Source organism: Oryza brachyantha, chromosome 7, assembly GCF_000231095.2.
Source record: "Oryza brachyantha chromosome 7, ObraRS2, whole genome shotgun sequence".
NCBI classification, from domain to species: Eukaryota; Viridiplantae; Streptophyta; class Magnoliopsida; order Poales; family Poaceae; genus Oryza; species Oryza brachyantha.
In genome coordinates, this window is record NC_023169.2 from 9,952,959 (window position 1) to 9,977,250 (window position 24,292).

The following is a 24,292-nucleotide window of genomic DNA, read 5'->3' on the forward strand; positions in this document are numbered from 1 at the left end:
GATGCATTTATCAAATAATAAGCCTATACTTGTCTTCAACAACATTATTAGTATCTTATTTTGTTTGTCATCTGCCATCCAATATCTAGGGTCCAGATAAGCTTTCGCATATTTTATTATTTAAAGTTTCAATTTAAGCAAATCTTTACTCAGTCTTTTCACTTTAAATTAGGCATTTATACTTCTATTGTAGGTTTATAATTCCAAACTTCTTCGGTATATCAACAATCTAAATCATGTAGGCTCCAACGTACTTATGATATATCTTGTCTATACATATAGTATATCTTTTACAATGAAAGATGCTAAATATGAATTACCAGAATGAAGCACCCCTCTAACACATTTCGTTAACTTGTAGGTTTATGTTTAACCATTTGTTTTATTTAAAATGTTACATAATTATTAATTATATTGTTATGGTTTTATTTATTATTAAAGACATTTTAGATATGATTTATAGTTTTATATATTTACACACTAGGGATGTGTTTGGTTGTAAGAATGAAATGCGTTGGGATAGAGTCAGTCTATTCTTGATATTCTTGATAGTGATAGTGTTTGGTGTGGGTTAGATTAAACCTAGGAGAAAATATTCGTTCGATATGCTGGATGAGATGATCCCTCCAATTTGGTGTGGGACGGTGCCGACCAGGACGAGCCGGGGCTGGCGTCGCACAGAGGGAGGGGGTGAGGGCATCGCAGTACGGCATCGGAGAACCTCTGCTGGCGGCGGCGCCGAGGCGGATGGCAATGCGGCATCGGTTTCGACTCGAGGTGAGTCGAGGTCTCCTTCCCCTTCCTCTTCGTCTCCTCCCTCTGTGATTCCTCCTCTTTCCCGGGCGGCTGTCGTCACCGAGGGATGAACAGCAGCGCCGCCGCTGGGAGTGTCGCCGCCGCCGATTTTTTGCTGTTTGCATGTCGCTGTCGGGATGGGGGTGGGGGGCGGTGTGGTCGGCGCCGCCGGGTGGGGTGAAGAGCAGCCGCTGCCGGAGGGGACAGGGCCGGCGAAGAGGGCCGCTGCCGCCGGAGGCTTCACGCGCCGCTGCCTGGGTTTTGTTCTCTGGATGCTGAAAAATGTGGCTGATTTTTTTTTCTGTTTATGCATGTGGCACATATATTTTGCTCTGGATTCCTTGCATAGAGAGATGCTATATTCTGCTGTTATGTAGCAAAGTAGCAAATGTGCTGTTCCTTTGTGTTAGTAGTATGGATTTTTCTGTTGCTCTGATTGAATGACATTTTTAGAAGACGACAACAAATAATTTAGTCCTAACTCCTAACATGTGCTGCTCTGTTTGTTTGCATATAAGGAGGCCGATATAGTGTGGCTGTAGTTAATGATTAATTGCCAATTCTATTTATTAATTGTAAAGGATCCATATTCATATATTAAATTGATTTTAAATATACTCCTGGTATAAACAAACACAAAATATATTAGGTTATTCAAATATTAATCTTACTGTCTCATACGTTGTATTTGAAAGATCGGAGGTAACTTCACTAACTCATTGTGGAAGGTAATCATATCTGGTCATTTCATCACTATCTCTTGAACTAAACAAGAATTAGGTTTACTCCATCCCATCTTATCTCTCCAAAAATACAGAGTCCAATCTATTCCACCAACCAAACAGGAAAATAGAACCAACCCATCCTGTAAATCTAGGATAGAACCAACCCATCCCATCTAGTCCACGAACCAAACATATTCTAAGACGATCAATCAAACGTAATCTTGAAAGTTAATGATCAAATAAAAAACAGGATGGAATAAAACTTTTAAGACAAAAGGCGGTCGAAGACCCTGGGACTCACTCCTTTTTAATTCTAATAAAGTAGATCAGACCCCACTTTTGTTTCAAATAATAAAAATAGAATACAATTCCCTTTTTAAAAAGGACAAGGTTCGGGCCTTTTTCGGTTGCTGGCTGAACTGAACTGGAGTAACTACTGCTACTACAAAACTGACCGTTATCTGCTCTCCGCCTCACCTTTCCTCCCTTCCCTTCTCCGCACAAGCAAATGGCGATCTCCACATGGAGCACGCGCCTCCTCCTCGCCCCCTCCGCCTCCACCCCTAGCCCTAGCCCTACCCGCCACCTCGCCTTCTCCCCCCATCTCGGCGGCTGCCGCCGCGTCCACCAGGCGCTCCGCCGCCCGGCGCCCCCCCGCGCCTACATCTCCGCGCCGGCGTCCGACGGCCCCGACGCGTACCCGTCCCCGTCGCTCGACGCCGCGGCGGCGGCGGCGGACGTCGCCGCGGCCATCTCCTCCTCCGACGCTGTCACGTGGGCCGGCGTGTGGGCGCTCCTGTCGCCGTACAGGGCGCGCATCGCGGCCTCCCTCGCGGCGCTCCTCGCGTGCACCACCTGCACGCTCTCCATGCCGCTCTTCTCAGGTTAGGTGTGGTGTGGTTACGGCACTCGCCTCCCTACACGGCGTTGTTGATGCTGGTTTGGTTCTGAGATGCGTGTTTGTGGTGGTGTCCCGCGTATGGCAGGGAGGTTCTTCGAGACCCTCATAGGGAGGGGCTCCGAGCCCCTGTGGAGGCTGCTGTCCAAAATCGCCGTGCTGTATTCGCTGGAGCCCATATTTACAATCATATTCGTGATCAATATGACCGTGATCTGGGAGAAGGTGATGGCGAGGCTGCGGAGCCAAATATTTCGCAGGATTCTGATCCAGAAGGTAATTGTTTTAGCTGTGTAACGGTTGCACCTGGTCACCTGGATGTACTTACCGTTACGATTCAGATCATTAACTACCGTGGTTTTGTATCCATTTGCCACGCATAGATAACAAAAATGTTGGGCTATTTCAAATCATTGCACAAGTTCTATTTGGTAGTTTGGTATTGCCGTGCTGATTTTAGGCATGGTTGTGCGCACATAAGAGCCATTTGCTACTACTGTATCATTGGTGCCTCGTTGAGAATGTTTGCAACTGCCAACGGGTTAGATATTTAGTATACTATTCCATGATTTATTTTTAACACTATTATGAAACTGTCCATTCCATTCTATTTCCAGGTTGCATTAGCACTTGGTAGGTTTTACCAGGGTGAAGTTGTTTATTCAGGCCTCGCACATTGCACATTAATGAAATCTGAATGAATATTGAATAGAAACATTGTTTGTCCAGTTAATGCAGTTTGTACTAATTTAGACTGACAATATTCTTTTATTGTGCATGATTGTGTAGCCTCAATGTACCACAATGCACTGCATCTTGATACTAGCAATTTGGCATTTACCAAACTGATTATATTATATTTCATTTGGCATATTTCGTTAATTAAATTGATAATGAATGATGTATCTTGTTTCATTGTCTGCAGATGGTATTCTTTGATCGTCACAAGGTACTGATTTAACAACATACCACATTTATATTAAATTATCACCATTACATAGAGAAGGAAAATTTTATCAGTAAAGCACATTTTGCCTACTAAATTGAAATTCTCTGTATTTTATGTTCAGTGACTCTCCATGTTCATGTTGTCAAATTACCCAACATGGTATTGTTTCATGAAAATTATAGTTGAGCAATGTAGATAGGCAGCTTGGTAAATGTCAACTATTCCTATTATTGCAGGTAGATAGGAAATCTTAACATGCGACTTTTTTTCCATTATGAAAGATATATAATTAATTGTTGGGTTAATGTGTGTGAATGATGAAAACAAGACAAGGTTTACCTCAAGATTAAAAAAATAAGTAATTTGAATGAACTTAATGAGAAAATGGTGGCTATGGTCAGTGTATTATGCATTACGTGAATTGGTAAAACAGGTAGGAAACTATCCATCTTCTTTATCCTGACAAGACCTTATAAAATGGCATTGTTTACCCTGGTCTGTGACACAAATCATAGAGGGTTTTCTTTCATATCAAATACGTTTCTTTTTCTGAAATTATGCAAATGAAAGGATACAGTATTCTATGTTGGTTAAAAAATGCGAGAATAAAAGAATTGGCCTGACTCACAACTGGATAAGGGAGAGATACCTTACTATAATTTGGTGGCAGGTTGGTGAGTTGACTGGTTTGTTGACATCTGATTTGGGTACTTTGAAGAATGTTGTAAGTGACAACATATCAAGGGATCGTGGGCTAAGGGCACTCTCTGAGGCAAGAAACTTTACACTATGAGAATGTAAGCTTTATACTGCTAATTGCTTAGAATTTGAGCAATACAAAATTACGAATCACATATTTTCTCTGTGCTATTAACAACGCTCTTAAAATACTGACATCTCCAGCCATTACTGATCAGCTAGCCCATTCATATCATACTTGATTATTTGATAATTACACAATTACCTGCAAGGTCTATTCTCTGAAATGTCTTCTGAAGTATTTGTTTCCTGTTTCCCCCCAGATCACTGGAACACTTTGTATACTTTTCACATTATCTACTGAGCTAGCTCCTGTTCTAGGACTCCTAATGGTCTCTGTCTCCGTGCTAGTTGGTAACTATCCAAATGACGACTATGATAACGGATATGCCATTTACTATTCATACTGTATATCACATGTGTTCAAGAGTAGAATAACATTTAATCTTTCTTCATCCTGAATTCCATCATTTGTACTCTAACAAATTTATTTTTGGAAAATATCAGGCACACTAGTTTTTTCAGGTGCTTATTGTGGTAGATGGCCCCTTGTGTCTTATACCTTTCTAGTTTGCTTTTGATAATGAAATGGGCCTAAATTTTATTGCCACATCAGATCTTTTTTATTTATCTGTGAAATATTTGGGTGTTATGCTTAACTATCCCTGACATTTTGCTAATGCAAAACCCAAAAGCAAAATTCTTCTGTTTAGGCATTTTCTATTAACGGAAAGTTGTTGATTTGGGAGCTGTAGTTGGAAGTATCCATAATGTTAATTGTTTGGTGCTTCAGTAATTGATTGGACAGACTGGAGATGACAAAATCTGCAAATAAAAAAAAAATACCTTTCTTTTACGGTCTCATAAAGTTTCACTTTCTGCGTTGCTTTTTTTTTCTTAGATAATTTTTTCAGACATTTCCTTCATGTTGCTCTCGAACTTTCAGATTTTATATGTTCTTTAGTTCTAGTATTTGTGATTTCAAGAAATAATTTTACCCTCCAAATATGTTTTTCACTTAATGCATTAACACATTGTAGCAGTTTAAAAAGATAAGCTCATTTGAAGTAGTGTTGACAATTCTATGGTATTTCTGAAAAGCATTTGCTGATCTGACAAGCTGTTTTTATTAACTCAGCACTTTTCAAGAGGTCAACCGTTCCCACATTTAAATCTTATGGAATTGTCCAAGCACGTATATCAGACTGTGCATCAGAAACATTTTCTGCCATTCGTACTGTGAGTATTTGTTTGTCAGAATTATCATATCTCTTTTAAACGATTTTAGATGCGGTAAAGAATTTTTACATCATTGAAATATTTTCGTCAATATATTCAATCTCCTTTATTCTATTAAACACCCATGCACATACTTGGGTTATCCTTATTTCATTGAAAAATACATTTACAGGTTAGGTCATTTGGTGGTGAAAAGCGGCAAATTTCTATGTTCGACAATTTGGTAAGTCTTGTGGCTTTTGTTTTTGTCAGGTCATCCATTACAATAATTACATTCTGAATGCTTATTTCTCTATTTTGAAGGAAAATATTTGCAGCTGACACATTGCTTTCCATATCTTATTAATTCAAGTTTTTGTTTGATAGGCACTTGCTTTCCAGAATAGTGGCACTAAATTAGGAGTTCTGAAATCTGCTAATGAGTCATTAACTCGGGTGGTAGTTTATGTTTCCCTAATGGCACTTTATGTTCTCGGCGGAAGCAAAGTCAATGCAGTAAGCCTCTGAATCCCTTGGTCTATGATATATATTACATTGTTCTTTGTTCTTACATCTCATCGTTATTTCTAAAGCTGCAGAACATGCCGTGTCGTTTAGTTTTACCATAAAATAAGTTCCATGCTATTCTGTAGTGCATCGTGATAGTATTTACAAGTTTAAAATCGAGGGACTAGAATTCTGGCAGTTTTTCTGAATTGCAAAGGTATTCTACAAACCATAATGGATTATAGTTATGGCGTAGAATAAATTACATGTTATCCTGTGGCGAACGGGTATATAGCCTACTGGTCGCATGCTCGCAGCGTTTCAGTAGTACCTACCATCTCGTGGGTTCGACTCCCCTTGGGACCGAATTTTCAGAGTTTGTTTAAAAAGAGGTCACTCGCTGTCCCATTAGTTAAAACACATGTTAAAAAACGACCTATGGTGGGCATGCCCTTGTGTATGGGTCTGGGGCCTCAAAAGTGTTAAGGCCCAAAACCATGGGTGGCAGGTCCACTGTCAAGGGGCTAGGGTGTGGCCTTTCTCGACTGGCTTTTGCTGAGGTTTCTTTTAGCACAACAATGCTGTGGGGGCGGTTTTTCCCCTGCTGGACGAGTTTCTTTTACATGTCACCCTGTGAAGTATCCTGTAATTTTTCCTTGCATAATATAGGATGGGCTATACTTTGAGAGTTTGTCCCATCCAATACTAGGAAATCTTAAAAGATGGATGAACAATTCTCTAGATTATAGGTGACTCACGACAATGGTGACCCCCTGGATCATCGCCATCCAATGTGGAATGTTGCATAGATTTATTGCTTCTGGCCACGTCCATGGAAATTTGGTGCCCTTTAACCCTATATACACAACACTAGGTCAGCTGGAGCCTTGAAGCCCATTACCTTGCCATTTTGTGCTATTTGCATTGTACAAAATATTGTTGACACTGCTTGCTCTAGGTTTCAGAACCAATGCCTTAAGCTTGTTTCCCTTTTGCCCTTGACGTCTGTTCTAAGAAAATAAGAAAACAGAATAACAGATTCAGCTTTTAGATCTAGCATGTGTTATATTAGAATTATTGTCAATTTTGTACTGTTCATATTTCAGTATCTACGAGTACACCAATTTAGATCAGTTACATCATCTAAATATTTCAATATCAATTTTTAAAAATTGATTCTGTTGCATCAGCTGTGCTCTTGACTTAAATATATAAAGAAGTCATCATTCTATCTTACTTTAGGGAAGCACATTGTATGCCTATCGAAACACCACATGCATGCAACCAAGTTGTTTTTACTAACCAGTATGTCATTAGATATTTAATATTCATTGTGTAATGAATTTTATTTAATAATGTCTAGTTTGAACTGGCTCATTGGAATCAGAAAATGTTACACATGTATTTCAGGGCAAATTATCTGTTGGAACCATGGCATCTTTTATTGGTTACACATTCACACTGACATTCGCTGTAAGTATCAGATTTTACTGTTTGCATAAGTTTTTGTGTTTTGATGTTTTGTGCTCATCATACTTATTGAGAGCACACATTTTAGGTTCAAGGAGCTGTTAATACTCTTGGTGATCTACGTGGGACATTTGCTTCTGTAGAAAGAATAAATTCTGTTCTTTCAGCAGAGGACATTGATGATTCACTTGCATATGGTTTAGCCAAAGAACTAGAAGATTCAAAAGGTGGAGTGCATGAAAATGGCACTGCTAACAAACATTACATGTCAGCACTCAAATCATCAAGCACGAGCAGCTGCAACAATCTAGCCTGGTCTGGTGACATTCACCTAGAAGGTCTGCTTGCTGCTATTCATATTTATTTTATACATGCAGCTGTTTTCATACTATAGATTAAATTGTTTATATGATTATATGATGTAACCAACAAATTAAAAGCCTAATAGCTAAGCACAAATGTAAATCCAGGAAAAGCGACAAAATGAAACAAATTGAGCTATGTAATTCACATCGTTATTATCAGAGACAAAAATCTGTGAGCACCCAGCCTTTGTGATGCAGCTGAAAGCTTCTGAAGCATGCAAACAATTTTGCAAATGAACATGGATCAGGACATACAACTGAAATGGGACGAGGCAACAAGTGAGGTTTAGGTAGAAAGAGTAAAAGGAGGCTCTCATTTTCAATTTATAGGATGCAAAATGGAACTGTTAAATGTATATCATTGTGAATATTATTATGTGTAAGATAAACTTTCATATTTCACTTCCTTGGTAATTTTTTTTATGTCCATTTTCCTTGTCTTTTTGCCATGTGTGAAAAATTATAACTTAAAAGTGTCTCCAAGAGATACTTAAATGAATAATAGTATTATAATGCACCAATTATGAACTTTGCCCTTTTGGGGTAAAACTGTAACTTCAAAGAGATGATTCTAAGAGGTACTTCCATGAAGAATAAAGTGTGTTGTTCCCAAAATTATGATTGACTAGATTATTATCAGAGCACTGGCTTACAACTGATGCTCATTTCTGTTTTTGCAGATGTCCACTTCTCATACCCACTGAGATCTGATGTGGAGATCTTAAATGGGCTTGACCTTACAATTGAGTGTGGGAAAATTACAGCACTTGTTGGACCTAGTGGTGCTGGGAAAAGCACAGTGGTGCAACTTCTTGCACGATACTATGAGGTACTGCTGTGCATCCACATTAATGGTGTGATGTTTTTTCATATCTGGATCAACATTTCAGTTCGGTCATTTATTGCAGCCAACTCATGGTCGCATCACTGTTGCTGGGGAAGACATTCGTGTATTTGATAAAAGAGAATGGTCTCGAGTTGTATCCTTAGTGAATCAGGTATAGTGATACAAAGTTCGAAGCGTGGACTATCATCTCTAGTTCTCAACAATCTATGTTTCAGTCCTCTCCATCTAGAATTTGTGTGCTTGTTCTTTATGCAGTTTGGTACCAAATTTCTCCTGGTATTAATGATTTCGCAGTTTTTTAATTATTTGATTTTGGTATGAAAATTTCAGGACCCGGTCCTATTTTCAGTTTCTGTTGGAGAAAACATCGCTTACGGTCTCCCAGATGATGTTGTCTCTAAGGATGAGATAATAAAAGCCGCTAAAGCTGCCAATGCTCATGAATTCATTGTCTCTCTTCCGCAGGTTGAAATAGCATTTGTCATATTTTTATAGTTTCTGGTGTCCAAATGCAGTAGTTTGATTTCCATAATTTGTTTGGGATCTAGGGCTATGACACTCTTGTTGGTGAACGTGGCAGCCTCCTAAGTGGGGGACAGAGACAGGTAATTTTCTACTCCAATTGGACACCGACACATTGGATAGGAATAAGGGCAGTTGAACTTTCTAAACTTAGCTATTAATATTTGAGTGCACGGTTGCAAGTGATAAATTTATTAGAATATGTAAACATAGAACAGTAGGAGTTAGTACTTAGTACTCAGTGTTGTATGTAGCTTGCTTTGTTTCTCTTGGACATCGTGATGCAAAAATACAATGTATAGCATGAGAATTCTAATAGGTTTTGCATATGTGCACACAGGGAATACTTTGAGAAAGGACTAAATTTTACTCACTACCTTACAATCATTTTGTTAATTTGCAGAGAATTGCAATTGCTCGTGCTCTACTGAAGAACTCTCCTATTCTAATTCTTGATGAGGTATCTCTTACAGAAAATCGTAATTTTGCAACTAGTTGCTGTTCAACTTGTCTTATATCATGCATACGTTCTACTTTGATATCTTGTACCCTACATAGTTATAGAACATTTTTTCTAGAGTGGAGGCAAGCCTTAATTTTTGTGTGGAAGAAAAGCTGAGAACTATACAAAGAGAATTAGTACAGAACCATGTAAGGCTGGGTAAGTGCTTTGTCAACTCTTCCCACAAAATAGAACAATTGACATTGGAAGGAGGTAGTGGCATTGACAGGGCATTATGAAGCAGGAGCCCCTAGGCATAGCACATTTGGGCATGGACCGACTAACAGGCTTAATGAAGTGGGCCAAGTTGTGCTGGCCAACAGGGTCATGGGCTGTGTCGTGCCAGCACAGGCACTGCTATACCCCGATGGTAGTAGCGCATTTAGCTCATCTGACCTGAAAAAGTAGAACTACATACAAAAAACCTTGAAAATTGTATGAAATTACAAAATAAATGATTTGTAGTTATAATCTGCTGCGGGCAGGTACTATTCATGTCATGCTAGTTCACTTGAACAAGGTTGCTGCCCAACCACAATTGATTGATTGGGACATGCTGATTAGGCATAGGCTATCCTTTTTCTGCTGGTCCAACAATAGCGCACCCTGCACCAGTCTGTCTAACAGTCACCCATCTAGCCAATCTCTGCCCATTGAAGTATAATCATGGGATTCCATAAATGCCTTCTATAACTGTATGTGGAATATAGTCACTCCATATGTGAAGATCCAATAAACTGATGTTCAGCAAGTTGGTTATTTTTGTTTAGCCAAGCATATTGTGGCTTCAGTGAGCTCTTGAGTTGTATAAATTAATGATAAAATGCATAAAACATATCAAAGAAATTAACAAGAACTGTCGTTTTGGAATTAATGATTAATTTTGGAAATTGAAACCAGAGGGTTGGAATTTGGAATAACAGTTACCAAAGGGTGAAAATTACTCTTTTGTTTCTTCTTTATTTTTTGGGGGAAGGGGAGGGGCAGGGTTGGGCAGGGAGGAACATATACTAAAAAAAATAGAAGATCCATTACAGACTTGCCATGCTATGATTTACCTATCTACTACACCAGATAAATCCAGGAAGCTAACGCCTGCAATGCTTTATGAGTTGATGCCACATTGGTAGTTCAGAAAATTCAAAATAGCCAGGATTCTGCTAAACTGATCAGTTTTAGCTGGCATCAGGTTTCAATTCAAAGTTTTTCTTGGACTGAGCCCCTGATGTGACCATGTGTTTGTAGTAGTCTAGTAGACCTTTGAGGGCAGAAACACTGACCAATGTTGATAAGTTTTGTTTTTATGCATCCCAATACCATTAAACAGACAACTTATATGATTGGAGTCCGTCGGCTGAAAATCATAAAATTGTAAAATTGGAGTCCGTCGGCTGAAAATCGTTAAAATAGAGGCCCGTCAACATCCCCGGTCGATAGAGGACCTGTCAACATCCCCCGGTTAACAGGGCCACGTGGGCAGTGCCCTGTCGAACTATGCAAGTTCGACAGGTGCTGCCCTTTTTTTTATTTGTATATTATTTATTAATTGGGGGAGATTAATTAGTGACTTTGGGCTGTGCTGCGCGGATGGCTGTTCTTTTCTGTTTTTTTTTCTCCTAGAGTTGTCCGATTCAAAAACTATATCTTTTCTTTTTTTTCCTCAAATTTTCCTTTGATTAATCTCAGAATTTCTAGTTGTGAAGGCTAATTTTTCTGTTACTTTATATATATATATATATATATATATATAATAGATATGTAAAATATTATTGCAGTATTTATATATTTGCTGGTATATTTGTGAAATATTAATGTACTACCTCTGTCCCGAAATAATATCATTTTTCGATTTATGTGCGAAAGTTTGACCATTCGTATTATTTTAAAAAATTGTAAAAAAACTTTAAAAAATTAGTCACGCATATTTTTTCCTTTATGGCTTAAAAGATTTGTCTCGTAATTTACACATAGCTTGTGTAATTGATATTTTTGCATACATTTAATATTTAAATATTCGATGTGATGGCTTGAAAATTTTTATTTTGGGAACTAAACATGGCCTAGTTTAGGATTGCGTCGTTCGCATATCTTATTTTAGGAACTTATTTTGTCTGAAATAATTAAGCTGGGTGTTTGGTAGGATCGGTTGGTCAATTTAGCTAGTAGATTAATTAATTGGGGGAGATTAATTAGTGACCTTGGGCTGTGCTGCGCGGATGACCGTTCTTTTCTGTTTTTTTTTCTCCTAGAGTTGTCCGATTCAAAAACTATATTTTCCTCATATTTTCCTTCGATTAATCTCAGAATTTCTAGCCCATGAGAGACAACGTGGAGGCTCTTTTTCCTATTATTTTATATATATAATGGATATGTAAAATATTATTGTAGTATTTATTTATTTGTTTGTATATTTGTGAAATATTAATGTACTACTCCTGTCCTGAAATAGCATCATTTTTCGATTTCTATGTTGAAAGTTTGGCCATTTGTCTTATTTAAAATATTATAAAAAACTTAAAAAAATTAGTCACACATATTTTTTTCTTACAAGTTAATAGTATGGTTTAAAAGATTTGTCTCACAATTTACACGCAATCTGTGTAATTGATATTTTTGCATATATTTAACATTCAAATATTCAACGTGATGGCTTGAAAATTTTTATTTTGGGAACTAAACATGACTTAGATTAGGATTGCGTCGTTCGCATATCTTATTTTGGGAACTTATTTTGTCTGAAATAATTAAGCTGGGTGTTATTTTTGCATATATTTAACATTCAAATATTCGACGTGATGGCTTGAAAATTTTTATTTTGGGAACTAAACATGATCTAGTTTAGGATTGCGTCGTTCGCATATCTTATTTTGGGAACTTATTTTGTCTGAAATAATTAAGCTGGGTGTTTGGTAGGATCGGTTGGTCCATTTAGCTAGTAGATTAATTAATTAGGGGAGATTAATTAGTGACCTTGGGCTGTGCTGTGCGGATGACCATTCTTTTCTGTTTTATTTTTTCTCCTAGAGTTGTCCGATTCAAAAACTATATCTTTTCTTTTTTTTCTTATATTTTTCTTCGATTAATCTTAGAATTTCTAGCCCGTGAGAGACAACGTTAAGGCTCTTTTTTTTACTTTATATATATAATAGATATGTAAAATATTATTGTAGTATTTATTTATTTGCTTGTATATTTGTGAAATATTAATGAACTACCTCTGTCCCAAAATAACATTATTTTTTGATTTCTGTGTCGAAAGTTTGATCATTTGTCTTATTTAAAAAAATGTATAAAAACTTAAAAAAATTAGTCACGCATATTTTTTTCTTACAAGTTAGTAGTACGGTTTAAAAGATTTGTCTCTCAATTTACATGTGTAATTGATATTTTTGCATACATTTAATCTTCAAATATTCGACGTGATGGCTTGAAAATTTTTATTTTGGGAACTAATCATGGCCTAGTTTAGGATTACGTCGATCACATACCTTATTTTGGGAACTTATTTTGTCTGAAATAATTAAGCTGGGTGTTTGGTAGGATCTATCGGTCAATTTAGCTAGCAGATTAATTAATTGGGGGAGATTAATTAGTGACCTTGGGCTGTGCTGCGCGGATGACCGTTGTTTTCTTTTTTTTTTCTCCTAAAGTTGTCCGATTCAAAAACTATATCTTTTTTTTTCCTCATATTTTACTTCGATTAATCTCAGAATTTCTAGCCTATGAGAGACAACGTGGAGGCTCTTTTCCAATTACTTTATATATATAATAGATAGATTGCAGATTGTGCTGTTCACTTTGTATTCATTCATAGAATTTGTGATGTTTACAGGCTACGAGTGCACTTGATACGACCAGTGAGCGGCTTGTACAGGAAGCTCTCAATCACTTGATGAAGGGAAGGACTTCACTGGTGATTGCCCACAGATTGAGCACCGTGCAAAATGCGCATCAAATCGCTGTCTGCTCAAATGGCAAGATAGCAGAACTTGGGACTCATGCTGAACTCGTTGCCAGGGGAGGCCGATATGCGTCACTTGTTGGGACACAGAGGCTCGCTTTTGAGTAAACACCTTCCGGCAGTGTTTGTTGCCCGAAAAGCAGTTACAGACAAGACCTCTCAACCATATTTTACATCATCTGACATAATACGGTGATAGGTTTACGAAACACATCTACATCAATTACAAAATAACTTGTATCGAAATTTACAATCAACACCGAAGGCCTCAATAGGTGCTCACAAAATCAATGATGTTTACTGGCTGGACTCGCGGTTATCGGTTAAAAAGGCTCCAAAAGAAATAACAGCTTTTTTTTCTCTTTTTTTGGGGGAAAGGAACATATGTATTTTTCTTGAAGTTAGCATGGTCACCGGATTGCCCATTAAGCACTCCAACATGTTGGAGAGTTACTACCTCCAGTTTCAATCATATAACTGTCACTAGGTACTATTTATTTATTTGTTAACCTTGACAACGTATCTTTTCTGAAAAAAATGTTTGGTATGTCTTTAAAATGTTGTATACGTAATGTGGGATGTTACGAGTATACTAGCAATATACCTGTACTAACGCTACGGTTTAATTTACAATTTTATAATGTAAATAAGATATTATAAATTTATTTTAATGCAATCATATATAAACCAAATATTTAAATTTGTTTGTCTATCAAGTATTTGTTAATTTGATTATTATTTAGACAAACTCTAACAAAATAGTAGCAAACCACCAGACGGTGACCTGAAACTTTGCATAATTAATTATAGGTTGGACCATATCTTAATAAATTAAGAGTTTTTAAATTTGGACATTAATTGCATAACTTGTAATTACTAATTTCAAAATCATTATAATATCAACAAATTGCAAGGATAATTTTAATATATTGCAAGGATAATTGATATACTAATTTCAGAATCACTACCATACCTGTTCATATATTTCAAGGACAATTTTAATTAAATAATTTATTCATATTACCTTATATTAACATAAAATTTAAACTCTATAGAAACTAAATTAGCGTCACTTTATACAAACTTGAGTTACATCACATACAACTTTATGTCTCCCTTTAATAAATAAAATTTTGCTAACATATAAAACAATTGTGCATCTCTTGAGTTTAAATTTATTACGAGTTTAAAAATAAATTTCTTCGTGTCTTTATATATTACATGAAAAGTTATTTAAATTAAACATTAAGTCATCATCTAATTTATATCAAATATTTATCTCACGAATTCTTTGTGGTTTAAATAATATATTAATAGTTTAAAAAATTGGATTTAATGTATTATATTTAATGTTGGGAAGATAGATGGAATGTGCGCGCAATTTGAGGAGCTGATAAATGGAAAGATGGTAGATGAAACATGGATTGTCTAATTTGATGCAGATCATTTAAGCCGTTAGATTTGTCCAATGAGTAAAACATGTTTGTTTGTGCACTATATGATACATTAAATTATACATTAAGTCATCATCTAATTTCTATCAAATATTTATCGCACGAATTATTTGTAGTTTAAATAATATATTAATAGTTTAAAAATTTGGATTTAATGTGTTAGATTTAATGTTGAGAAGATAGATGGATTGTGCGCTCAATTTGAGGAGCTGATAAACAGAAAGAGGATAGATGAAACGTGGACTGTCTGATTTGATGTAGATGATTTGAGCCATTAGATTTCTCCAGTGAGTAAAACATGTTTGTATACTGTAGAATAGATAATCATCCAACGTTTACCGTAATCAATTAATTATTAATTTTTTAAAACTATTAGTGGTCAAAGTAAAATAATAATGGTCAACCATGACAAGTGAATTAAATCAGAGGGGTATAATTCACGAATGTAGAGGCTGATGAATCACTGATCAAAATGGTCAATTTTGACTTATTCTTCATGGATTGTGTTGCCTGATTTTCCTCGATCCTAATATAAGTGTTGTCGGAGCATGAGCTCCTCAAGCGGGAGTTCGTCGAACCCCTTTTTTTGGTTTGGCCCAGGTGTGCTAGGTCAAGACCATTGAGAAAGAAGGAAAACAAGAGTTTATACAGGTTCAGGTCATCGGAAGGCGTAATATCCTACTCCTGTCACTTGGTCACTATATGGCAAGTAAGTACAAGCCTTCTTTTAGAAGGTTCTTCTCCTAGTGAGTGAGAGTCGATCGGATCCCCCTATAAGTGGGGCAGGACCTTCTTTTATAGTAGTAAGGGGCCACCACATTTGCCTCAGTCCTACCTCCTACTGGCGAGTAGGTCGTCATGTCGCTATGGCAGTTGGTTCGCTGCCTGTCCGGGTCACGGTCACGACGACTTGCTGTTGCCTTCTCGTCCTTGGTCTGTTAGAGGGTAGGTGGCGTGTCAGCCACACCATCCTTGCTTGGTCCCATCAGCTAGAGAGTTGGCGGAGAGGGCGGCCACGCTTCCCTTGCTTGGTCCTATCGGTTAGTGTCTCATCTTGGGGGTGGGTGACCGTTTCAAGTAACGGGGTTGCCGCCCTCTTCCCTCCTGCTATTTGTCAGTTGCATTAAATGTGATTGTGATGGAGCGGGGGTTGGTACCCTGACCCGGCTGTGAAGCGTCTGCCTTGCCAGAGGTACTTGCCCGCTCTTTGCCTCTTTTTCTGTGAAAGGAGCCACTAGGAACGCACGCTTGCCTGCCCTGCATCAAGTGCGAGACAGACACATTTTTCTTTGCCACGCGGGTGGAGCATACTCTAGGTCCTCTCCCATCGAATTAAATGCGAAAGTTGAATCCCAGGGGTGTGCCCTCCTCCCTGACACGTGGGCCTTGCAGCAGTCCAGAGATATGCCAGGGGTCAGGGCGGCCCGACCCTGACCCCTTGATCCGACGGCTAACTCAGGGGTCCATCGCAGGAGCATGCGTCTCTTGGTGCCCAACCCCCCTTCTGGGGGTTCTTGGGCCCACAGCTATCACACGCCACACTCGTAGGGATACCCCCAGGCCCACATCACCGACAAGTGTATTTCTAGCATGGTTGTAGAAATGATTTGGATGAGTGTTCTTGATCTTTTGAAAGGTTCTGACAAACAATCGATTTGATAGAGTCACAACATAAGTTGATTCGGATTCTCAACAAACATGCTCTTGAGCCCCGCAATCGCAGGACGACATCTTCTCTGGTTATCAATTGTGTTCCTAATCTTCCAAAAGGTCCTCATAAACAATGGATTTGATGGAGTTGTGACACAAGTAGATCTGACTTCTGAACGAACATGGTCTTGAACCCCGCAATCGTAGCACCACGTCTATTCTGGTTATCAATCGTGTTAAAACCCGATTGACCTCATTGAGAAGACTAATCCATGATTACGAATCAAACAACATAAGTAAGAACAAGAAAGAGTGCAACCAAATTGCATATGAATGATTAAGCTCACGACTTGATGTCTCACACACTGAAGAATTGATGAAACTATTCTTGACAGATTAATCTAAGCAAAACCTAAATCCTAAAGATGGCAGCGACTACTAATATATGGAGTTCAGGGTTGTGCAAACACCCCTTGATACATCTCTAATAGGCTCCAACATGATACACGGCCCAAAGGCCACAATTCAGTGATATAACAATGGAACATATTTTGGATATCAACTTGTTCGATCGATTCCTGATGATTTGAATGAATTTGGACATGGAACCAGAACTATTGGAAAATGTTATCTTTTTAGCTTTTCATTCATATAAAGAACAACCCAATCCAAGCATGTATGCAACCTAGGCGCCTGTTTTAATACAGACTGATCCTGGGCTCCGAAACATACTCAAATTAAACTTGATTTGGGCCTCCATCTTGACTTGGACGCCCTTGATGGTCCTCAATGCATCTAAGTCCCTCTCTAAGTGTCTCCTTGTTCTCCTCATCTATACCTATACTAATTGGTAATTGGGTACTTTCTATGCTCTCACGTTAACTAGAGAGATCTGGCTATTCATTAGATATATTAAATAATCTGAACCGTACAATTTATGTTAAGTAGCGTGGGCCTTAATCTATTTTGTTTACAACAACATGGTCCAATCTTCAGTATTTTTAACAGGCTCAAAGATTAAAAACAAGGCAGTAAAAAACAGTTTTTGCTTACGGTCAACACTGTTCTGACGTGTGGCCCAATCTTCAATAGAAAAATCGTATTGGTGGATATACTATCTTTAAATAGTAGTTATCTACAGCATATTGATTTTAGTCTATATATCCGGTACTTCTATTTCCAATTCCACCTAACGATACAAAAGTCACGTACTGATTTTCCTCAATCCTAATAGATTTCTCATTTCAAAATATTTTGATCTGGATCATCTTTAAACAGCAGTTATCTACAGCACATTGATTTTAGTCTATATCTCCGGTACTTCTATCTCTAATTCCACCAAACGATACAAAAGTCACGTACTGATTTTCCTCAATCCTAATAGATTTCTCATCTCAAAATTTCTTGATCTGGATCTCTGGAGCTTAGATTTGCTATCAGCTAACAGCCTAACACTATAAATTTGACATATCCAGAATATGGAATACAAATCAAATCGGTTTCTTCCACTTCCACTGCCCGTGGCTGCAATCCCTTTGCCATGACAAAATGAGTGGTTTTTATCTATTTTTCCTACTGAACTAAGCTATTTGGTATTAGATTATCTACTTCAATTGACCTTTCGCATGACCATTCACCTGTAAATGACTCATGGTTTGCTAAAAGAATTCTGTCTAATAATAATTTTCAAGAAGACATCACACACACATATATATAAATATAATTTTCATGTGTCAAATATTTAATTTCCCATGTGTCCGTATGCACAACATGTTATAAGCTAAACTATACTATTTTTTTCCTTCCAGGCCTAACCAAGAGCTCTAAGCCTGTAAATAAAAATGAGCAAAGTAATGGGTTTTCAGCACAACTTTTTGCTCAGGATGTTTTACTCGATTTCTTGAATACATAGCTTATTTACATGGTTAAGATGCTCTACTCTATTTTTTATACGAAGTCCATCATACCTTATTTAAATAGTCTTTGCTTATTTCGGTCCTAAAAAATGTAACAATATAATTTGGAATTATTTTTTATTAAAATTGAAGGAGAACTCCAATGGAGTATGATATGCTTCAAGCTGTCGACAGTAAGAAGCATGGAAAGTAAAGGTTAGACTAATTAGTCTTTGCGATGCCATAAATTCCGACAGCAATGAACTTATTAGCCTAGACATGATCTTATTGATGAAGAGGTTAGAATAATTAATCCGCTCAAATAATTTTGATGTTTATAATTTTCTTAATTTAAGTTATTTGCTACAGAACAACATGATGTGCTGTTGTATAGAAATATCAGGCTGCGAAGTTCAGGCCACTAATAAGAGAAGGATTTGTATATCTGATAACAAATTTCCAGGTTTCATAAGTGGTGAAGTCTCGTCCAGTTAAAAGTGATAAAGTGCTCATCTTCCTAAACACAACGAAACTTGAGAATATCAAGACCGAAGAGAACATATAAAAAATGGAACAGAGCTTTGAAAATCTCTGAAAAAGAATAGACAGCACTACATATTTCTGCAGTAAGACATTGCTTTTGAATATTATTTTCTGCCATCACTAATTTTTAATTCATATTAAATATGTTTCTTTCCTATATATTAACCCCTTATTTTCCTTTTGTAGATGATGTTGGCTTAGCATCATACTGAAGAAACGCAAACAAGCCGTGGGATAAGCAAAATCCGTGACATAATGCTCTGAATTTAATTAATTTGCTGTGATTTTTTTAATATTGAAGGTACTTTTAAGTATCTCAAATGTTTTTAATTATTCAACAAAATTTTGAATATAATGAGTGTTCAACATACATCCAAAAGTTAACGACAATTGGCATCAAATAGAAAAATAAAGATAATGTTAAATAAAATAGTTAGATTTGATACGAATTTACTAAATGTAACGGATGCGACCTCTATTATGTACGGTTAAGGTCACACGTACTAATGCAAAAATTATAGATGGGTTGTTACTGATAGTCTAATTAACAATGTTATACCAAGAATCTCTATTTTAAGTGAAGATTCTAATGGGATGATTTCTAATATTTCAATGCTTTCAAATTATTAAACTATAAAAAATAATTGGATATATTCTATATTATGTTTATATAAGCATTAATGTTATGAACTTTATAACTTTCAACAACATTTATGACTCTATATAATTTAAACTAAATATTATACTAGAAGCCCGTGCAATGCACGGGTTGGCCGTGCATTTTGGGCCTTGCAAAGAGTGGTGGGATGTGGGATGGGCATTGGAAGTGAGGACGTGTACGTATATATATATATATAGTGACGCTATATAACGCGCCACTAAAACGCTGCGCGCTACCTTGCAACGTAGCGCGTCACACAACGATCAACTAACCAAGCTCCACGTCAGCCCACCTCCTCCCACCACCGCCACCCCAACAAAAGCTAGTGGAGTTAAAAAATAACTCTCATCACACATTCAACCCTACTATCAGTGTGTTAGTTAAAAATTAACTCATATGTTTAGCGTGTGTTGTGTTGTTCGATAAGTTAAACTTTAACTGCATAGTATAATAACATGATGTGCGTGCTTGCTTGTGAGCATATCAGTTAAAAAATTACTCAATATGTCTATAATGTGTTCTTGAGTTAAAAATTAACTCGCGTTCACTGGCTTGTATTAATGCTTCAGTAAGTTAAAATTTAACCGAAAGGAGTCAAAAGTTAACTTACTTTATTCGGGGTACCCGCAAGTAATTCAAAAGTTAAAATTTAACTGCAACGTGCAAAGGTGGGGTGGTTGATCTGTTGGTGGGTGGTGTGGGGTCTGGTTTGGTTGTGGTGCGTCACACGCTGTTTATTACGTAGCGCTCAAAGTGTTGTGTAGTGTATATATATATATATATATATATAACTCATATAGTTGTCATATTTTCTCATTTTGGCAAACTGGCTAATTCAAACAACGGTCATTAAAGCCAAAATTTGGTAAGATTCTTTAACCGATTCGGTTAAGAAAATAGCACAATCTGTCGATGAAAAGTTTATTTAGAATAGTCCGAGTTCAACAAGGGAGCACGAAGAACATGACATGACACTTTAATTCTATCTATTAATTAGACAAGGTTTAATATTTTTTGTTTGTCTTTAGGAAACATGTGTTGTGTCTGATCAAAACTTTTATTTTTACTTTTGTCATTAGTAAACATGTGTGGTTGTGTCCGATATGAATTAAGTATAGTGTGCGATCAAGATTTATATATTTTCTTTCATATTTAGAAAACATGTATCATGTTCAACATGGTAAATATGTACACCCATGATGCCCGCAAAATATATCATACATCAATACTAGATCAATACAAATACTCTCTGTGTATCACCGTTCTCCTTTATGAGGTTTTCATCATCGGCGGAACTTAACATCAGACATAGTGCTGGTCAGCTTCAATCTCCTTCAAATGCTAAAATATAAGTTTCGTCGGTCATGGCAATTGTATCGGCAACATTGATGCTATTCAAAGCTGCATCACTTTGATCTCTTGAATTACTCTGGTTTAGTTGATATATTTATCTACCTGATATTTTCAATTCTAACTTTAACATCATTGTGTTTAGAGACGCATCGGTTTATTAAGAACTATCAGTTAGGTCTGATCGTCTATGTTAGACGACATGTCTCTACAATCACAATTGTGTGTTTGATAGATTTGTTATAGCCACACCATTAGATGGATTTATCGATTAAGTCTAACCTTGTTGTTGATAATCTCAATCTCTTTAAGCCAATAGATTCATGCGAATGTTTCATTGGATGGTTAACAAATATTATCTGATGCCTTAGATTTCTGTGTGATGGTTTTACTGTCTTGGTTAAATTTAATGCAAGACCACTTTGATCAGTGTCATATCGGCTTGCTTAAATCAACAATACAATTATCAACCTTATGTTGCATTGGTTAGGTTCGACCAATACGGTTGTAGTTATAAGTTAAATGTATTTAAGTCAGTAGGCATTAATCATTATTTCATTGAGGTTTTAGCCGTTGAATTACTTAAGTGTTTCACCAGCTTATATGGATTATATACAAGTTGGTTTTAGCTGATTATAGCAAAGCCTTTATTATTTATCTAATTATTTGAGTTTATTTATATTAGACTTCCAACCGATCCAGTTCTCCAATAGCCGATTGTTGAACTTACCAACTAAGAGAAAGTTCAATAGTATAGCCAACCGTTGGCTACAAGTTGTCTATAGCCAACTTAATAGCCAATTCATACAATAGTCATATATTGTACAATTAATATTCAGTCCCACCTATCATACACACATGAGTCTTGAAGTTCATGCTGCAACTTGCTATAAATCTATAGCCCGCTGCTCTTCTCTCTCCTCTCTAATCACCTTAAAACATGCTTATAGCTGGCTTATAGTCTGCTATTGTACCTGCTCTAACAGCTGCTACATCAACATCAAACATCAAGATCTAAGACCTACACAGAGGGCTAAGAAGATCTCCCATAAATAAAGAAGGAAATTTTATTGCTAATCTCAAATTCTTAGTTGCAATATCCATACCCAAATATCCAAGAGAACATGTGTCACATCCAGAGTTTAGCCCTGGCCTAAAAATATTTAAATAATGTATTAAAATATTTTGTTCATTAAAGTTCAAGAGAAAACCAGTGTATAAATTAATTTAATAAAATTGAAGCTTTTTGGATATTCTAAAATATCCCAAAAACATTTTAAATTATTAATAGGATTTAAATTTCAATTTCAGTAGATAAAAATTGCTTAAATAAACTTAATAAAAATTGGCAAAATTAGAGGCAAATGTTTTTCTTTTCTTTTTCCCTCCTTTCTTTTTCTTTTCTCCCCTTTTTCCCTTTTCCTTTCTTTCTTTCTCCATTTTCCCCTTCTTCTTTTCTCTTTTTTCCCCTCCCAGCCGGGTGGGCTGGCAGCCCACTCCTTTTTCTTCCTCTCTCCTAGCCCGCTCACCCTCAGCCCACTCCTCCTTTCCTTTCCCTCCCCTCAGACTGCTTCCCCTCTCCTCCTTCCCCTCTCTCCTCCCGCATTGGGTCGGCCTAGCCGAGGCCGTAGCCCGCTGGCGTCCTGAGGTCCAGGCCGCCTCCCCCCAAGGTCACCAACAGGTAGGCCCCACCTATCGGGCGTGTCATCCTCCTCCAGCCTACCTGCGCGAGCGCCGCCCACTTCCACGATGCCGCTGCCTCGCTGTGGCCGCCATCTCGCCACCGCGCTGGCCGCCACCTCACCGTGCCACTGCCGCATCCCAGCCACGCTCCACCGCCTCGCCACGCCTAGCGCTCGCGCCGCGCCACGGCCGTGCACCTTGCGGCTGCGCCACGTCTCGCTGCACCGTGCCAACGCTGACGCTGTGTCTGCTTGCCGCGCCAGCGTTGTGCCGCGTTCGCCCTTGACGCAGCGGCAGCCGTGCACCACCGTGCCGTCGCATCCCGGCCGCCTCGCGTCGCGCTGCCGCATCCGCTCACGCAATCGCCATCGCTAATCTCGCGAGCCGGCCACCCGCCCGAAATCACCGCCGGTCTTCTCGCCGGTTCTCCCGCGCAATCATCACTCGCGATCTCCGGCCATTAATCTCGCGTGCACCGCCACCGCCTTCCACCTGCGCTATAAATTTCCTCCCCGGCCGCTGCTCACCCTCCTTTGCCGGCTCGAGCCGCCGCCGCCCTCCTCTGCCTCCCTATGCCGTCGGATTGCCGCCACCGGGATGGTGTCGCCGATCACCGCCGCCGGGCGCCATCCCCTCCGCTGCCCCACGTCGTGTCGTTCGTCATCGTCGCGCCACCTGATGAGCATCTCCTCCCTCCTCTCTCCTGAGGATGACGTCAACGCCTCCAATTAATTGCACAATAAGTCACTAAAGTTTTTTGTACAGCTTAAAAACACAATTAAACTTCTATAATTCATAACTAATTTATCTAGTCTCCGTTTTAGTCCATTCAAATTTCATTTAATCCATAAAAATGTCAATAATCCATTGAAAATAGTTTCTTTCTCTGTTTCAGTAGTTTTATAGTTTGTTTTGCTTGTTTTGTCTGTTTGTCGTAGGTTTTTCACCTGTCGAAGTGTCAATCGTACTCGAAGTCGTCACCGAAGTTCCTTGTGGGTCAGAGCAAGACAAGTGACACCCCATCCTTCAACATATTGATCCCAAGATTATAAAATCCTCGTTTTACATTCAAATATGCATAGTATTTAAATGTATTTACTTTATTTATGTATTGGGCAAGTACCTTTATATCCATTGATGTCCCATTAATTATTATTGTCATCCTAGGGTTAATCTGACTAGAATCATAGGGTTAGGCAATGCTTAGTCATGCGTAGTTCAACCAGCTCATGGGGTAATATTTCATTAATGCTAGACTGTAATAGTTCTTAATGATGATTAATTACCCGGCAAGGATTAATAATATCTAAAATATTGCTTGTGGTGGGCTGTGGGTGCATGGTTTTTAGAGTCACGCACTAACCACAAGCCAAAATAGCTAAGGTGGGATTTGAAGTGTAACTTCAAACTATTTGATGTACCAAGGCAAGGGTGGGCGTGATGGAGTATGGATACGCAATCGTGGTGTAACGATGGCCTCTGCTACTTCTGGATCCACCAAGCCATAAGAGGGGACTGCCCGACTTGGTATAAAGGAG

At 38.0% G+C, this 24,292-nt stretch overlaps 1 protein-coding gene across 2 annotated transcripts; it reads left to right on the plus strand.

Moving 5' to 3' along the window:
• The first annotated feature begins 635 nt into the window (after nt 1-635).
• LOC102711001 (ABC transporter B family member 28) lies at nt 636-14,107 on the plus strand. Of its 2 annotated transcripts, XM_006658476.3 has the most exons (16): nt 1,931-2,404; nt 2,507-2,694; nt 3,344-3,367; nt 4,038-4,139; nt 4,390-4,480; nt 5,265-5,365; nt 5,538-5,588; nt 5,732-5,860; nt 7,262-7,324; nt 7,410-7,659; nt 8,367-8,515; nt 8,595-8,684; nt 8,864-8,998; nt 9,082-9,138; nt 9,459-9,515; nt 13,390-14,107. In XM_006658476.3, the coding sequence occupies exons 1-16, from the start codon at nt 2,029-2,031 to the stop codon at nt 13,624-13,626; spliced, it is 2,100 nt and encodes a 699-aa protein (XP_006658539.2). In that variant the 5' UTR covers nt 1,931-2,028; the 3' UTR covers nt 13,627-14,107. The 2 variants fall into 2 exon arrangements, with proteins under 2 accessions (XP_040382383.1, XP_006658539.2); XM_040526449.1 differs by lacking the exons at nt 1,931-2,404; nt 2,507-2,694 and adding an exon at nt 636-777 and having other exon boundaries at nt 13,390-14,101.
• Nucleotides 14,108-24,292: the final 10,185 nt, after the last annotated feature.

Bases quoted from the DNA above. Each gene is read 5' to 3' on its own strand.
- LOC102711001 (XM_006658476.3), top strand. From the start codon at position 2,029: ATGGCGATCTCCACATGGAGCACGCGCCTCCTCCTCGCCCCCTCCGCC. The intron at 5,861-7,261 runs GTAAGCCTCTGA...CATGTATTTCAG, and splicing joins GCGGAAGCAAAGTCAATGCA to GGCAAATTATCTGTTGGAAC. The intron at 8,685-8,863 runs GTATAGTGATAC...TGAAAATTTCAG, and splicing joins TTGTATCCTTAGTGAATCAG to GACCCGGTCCTATTTTCAGT.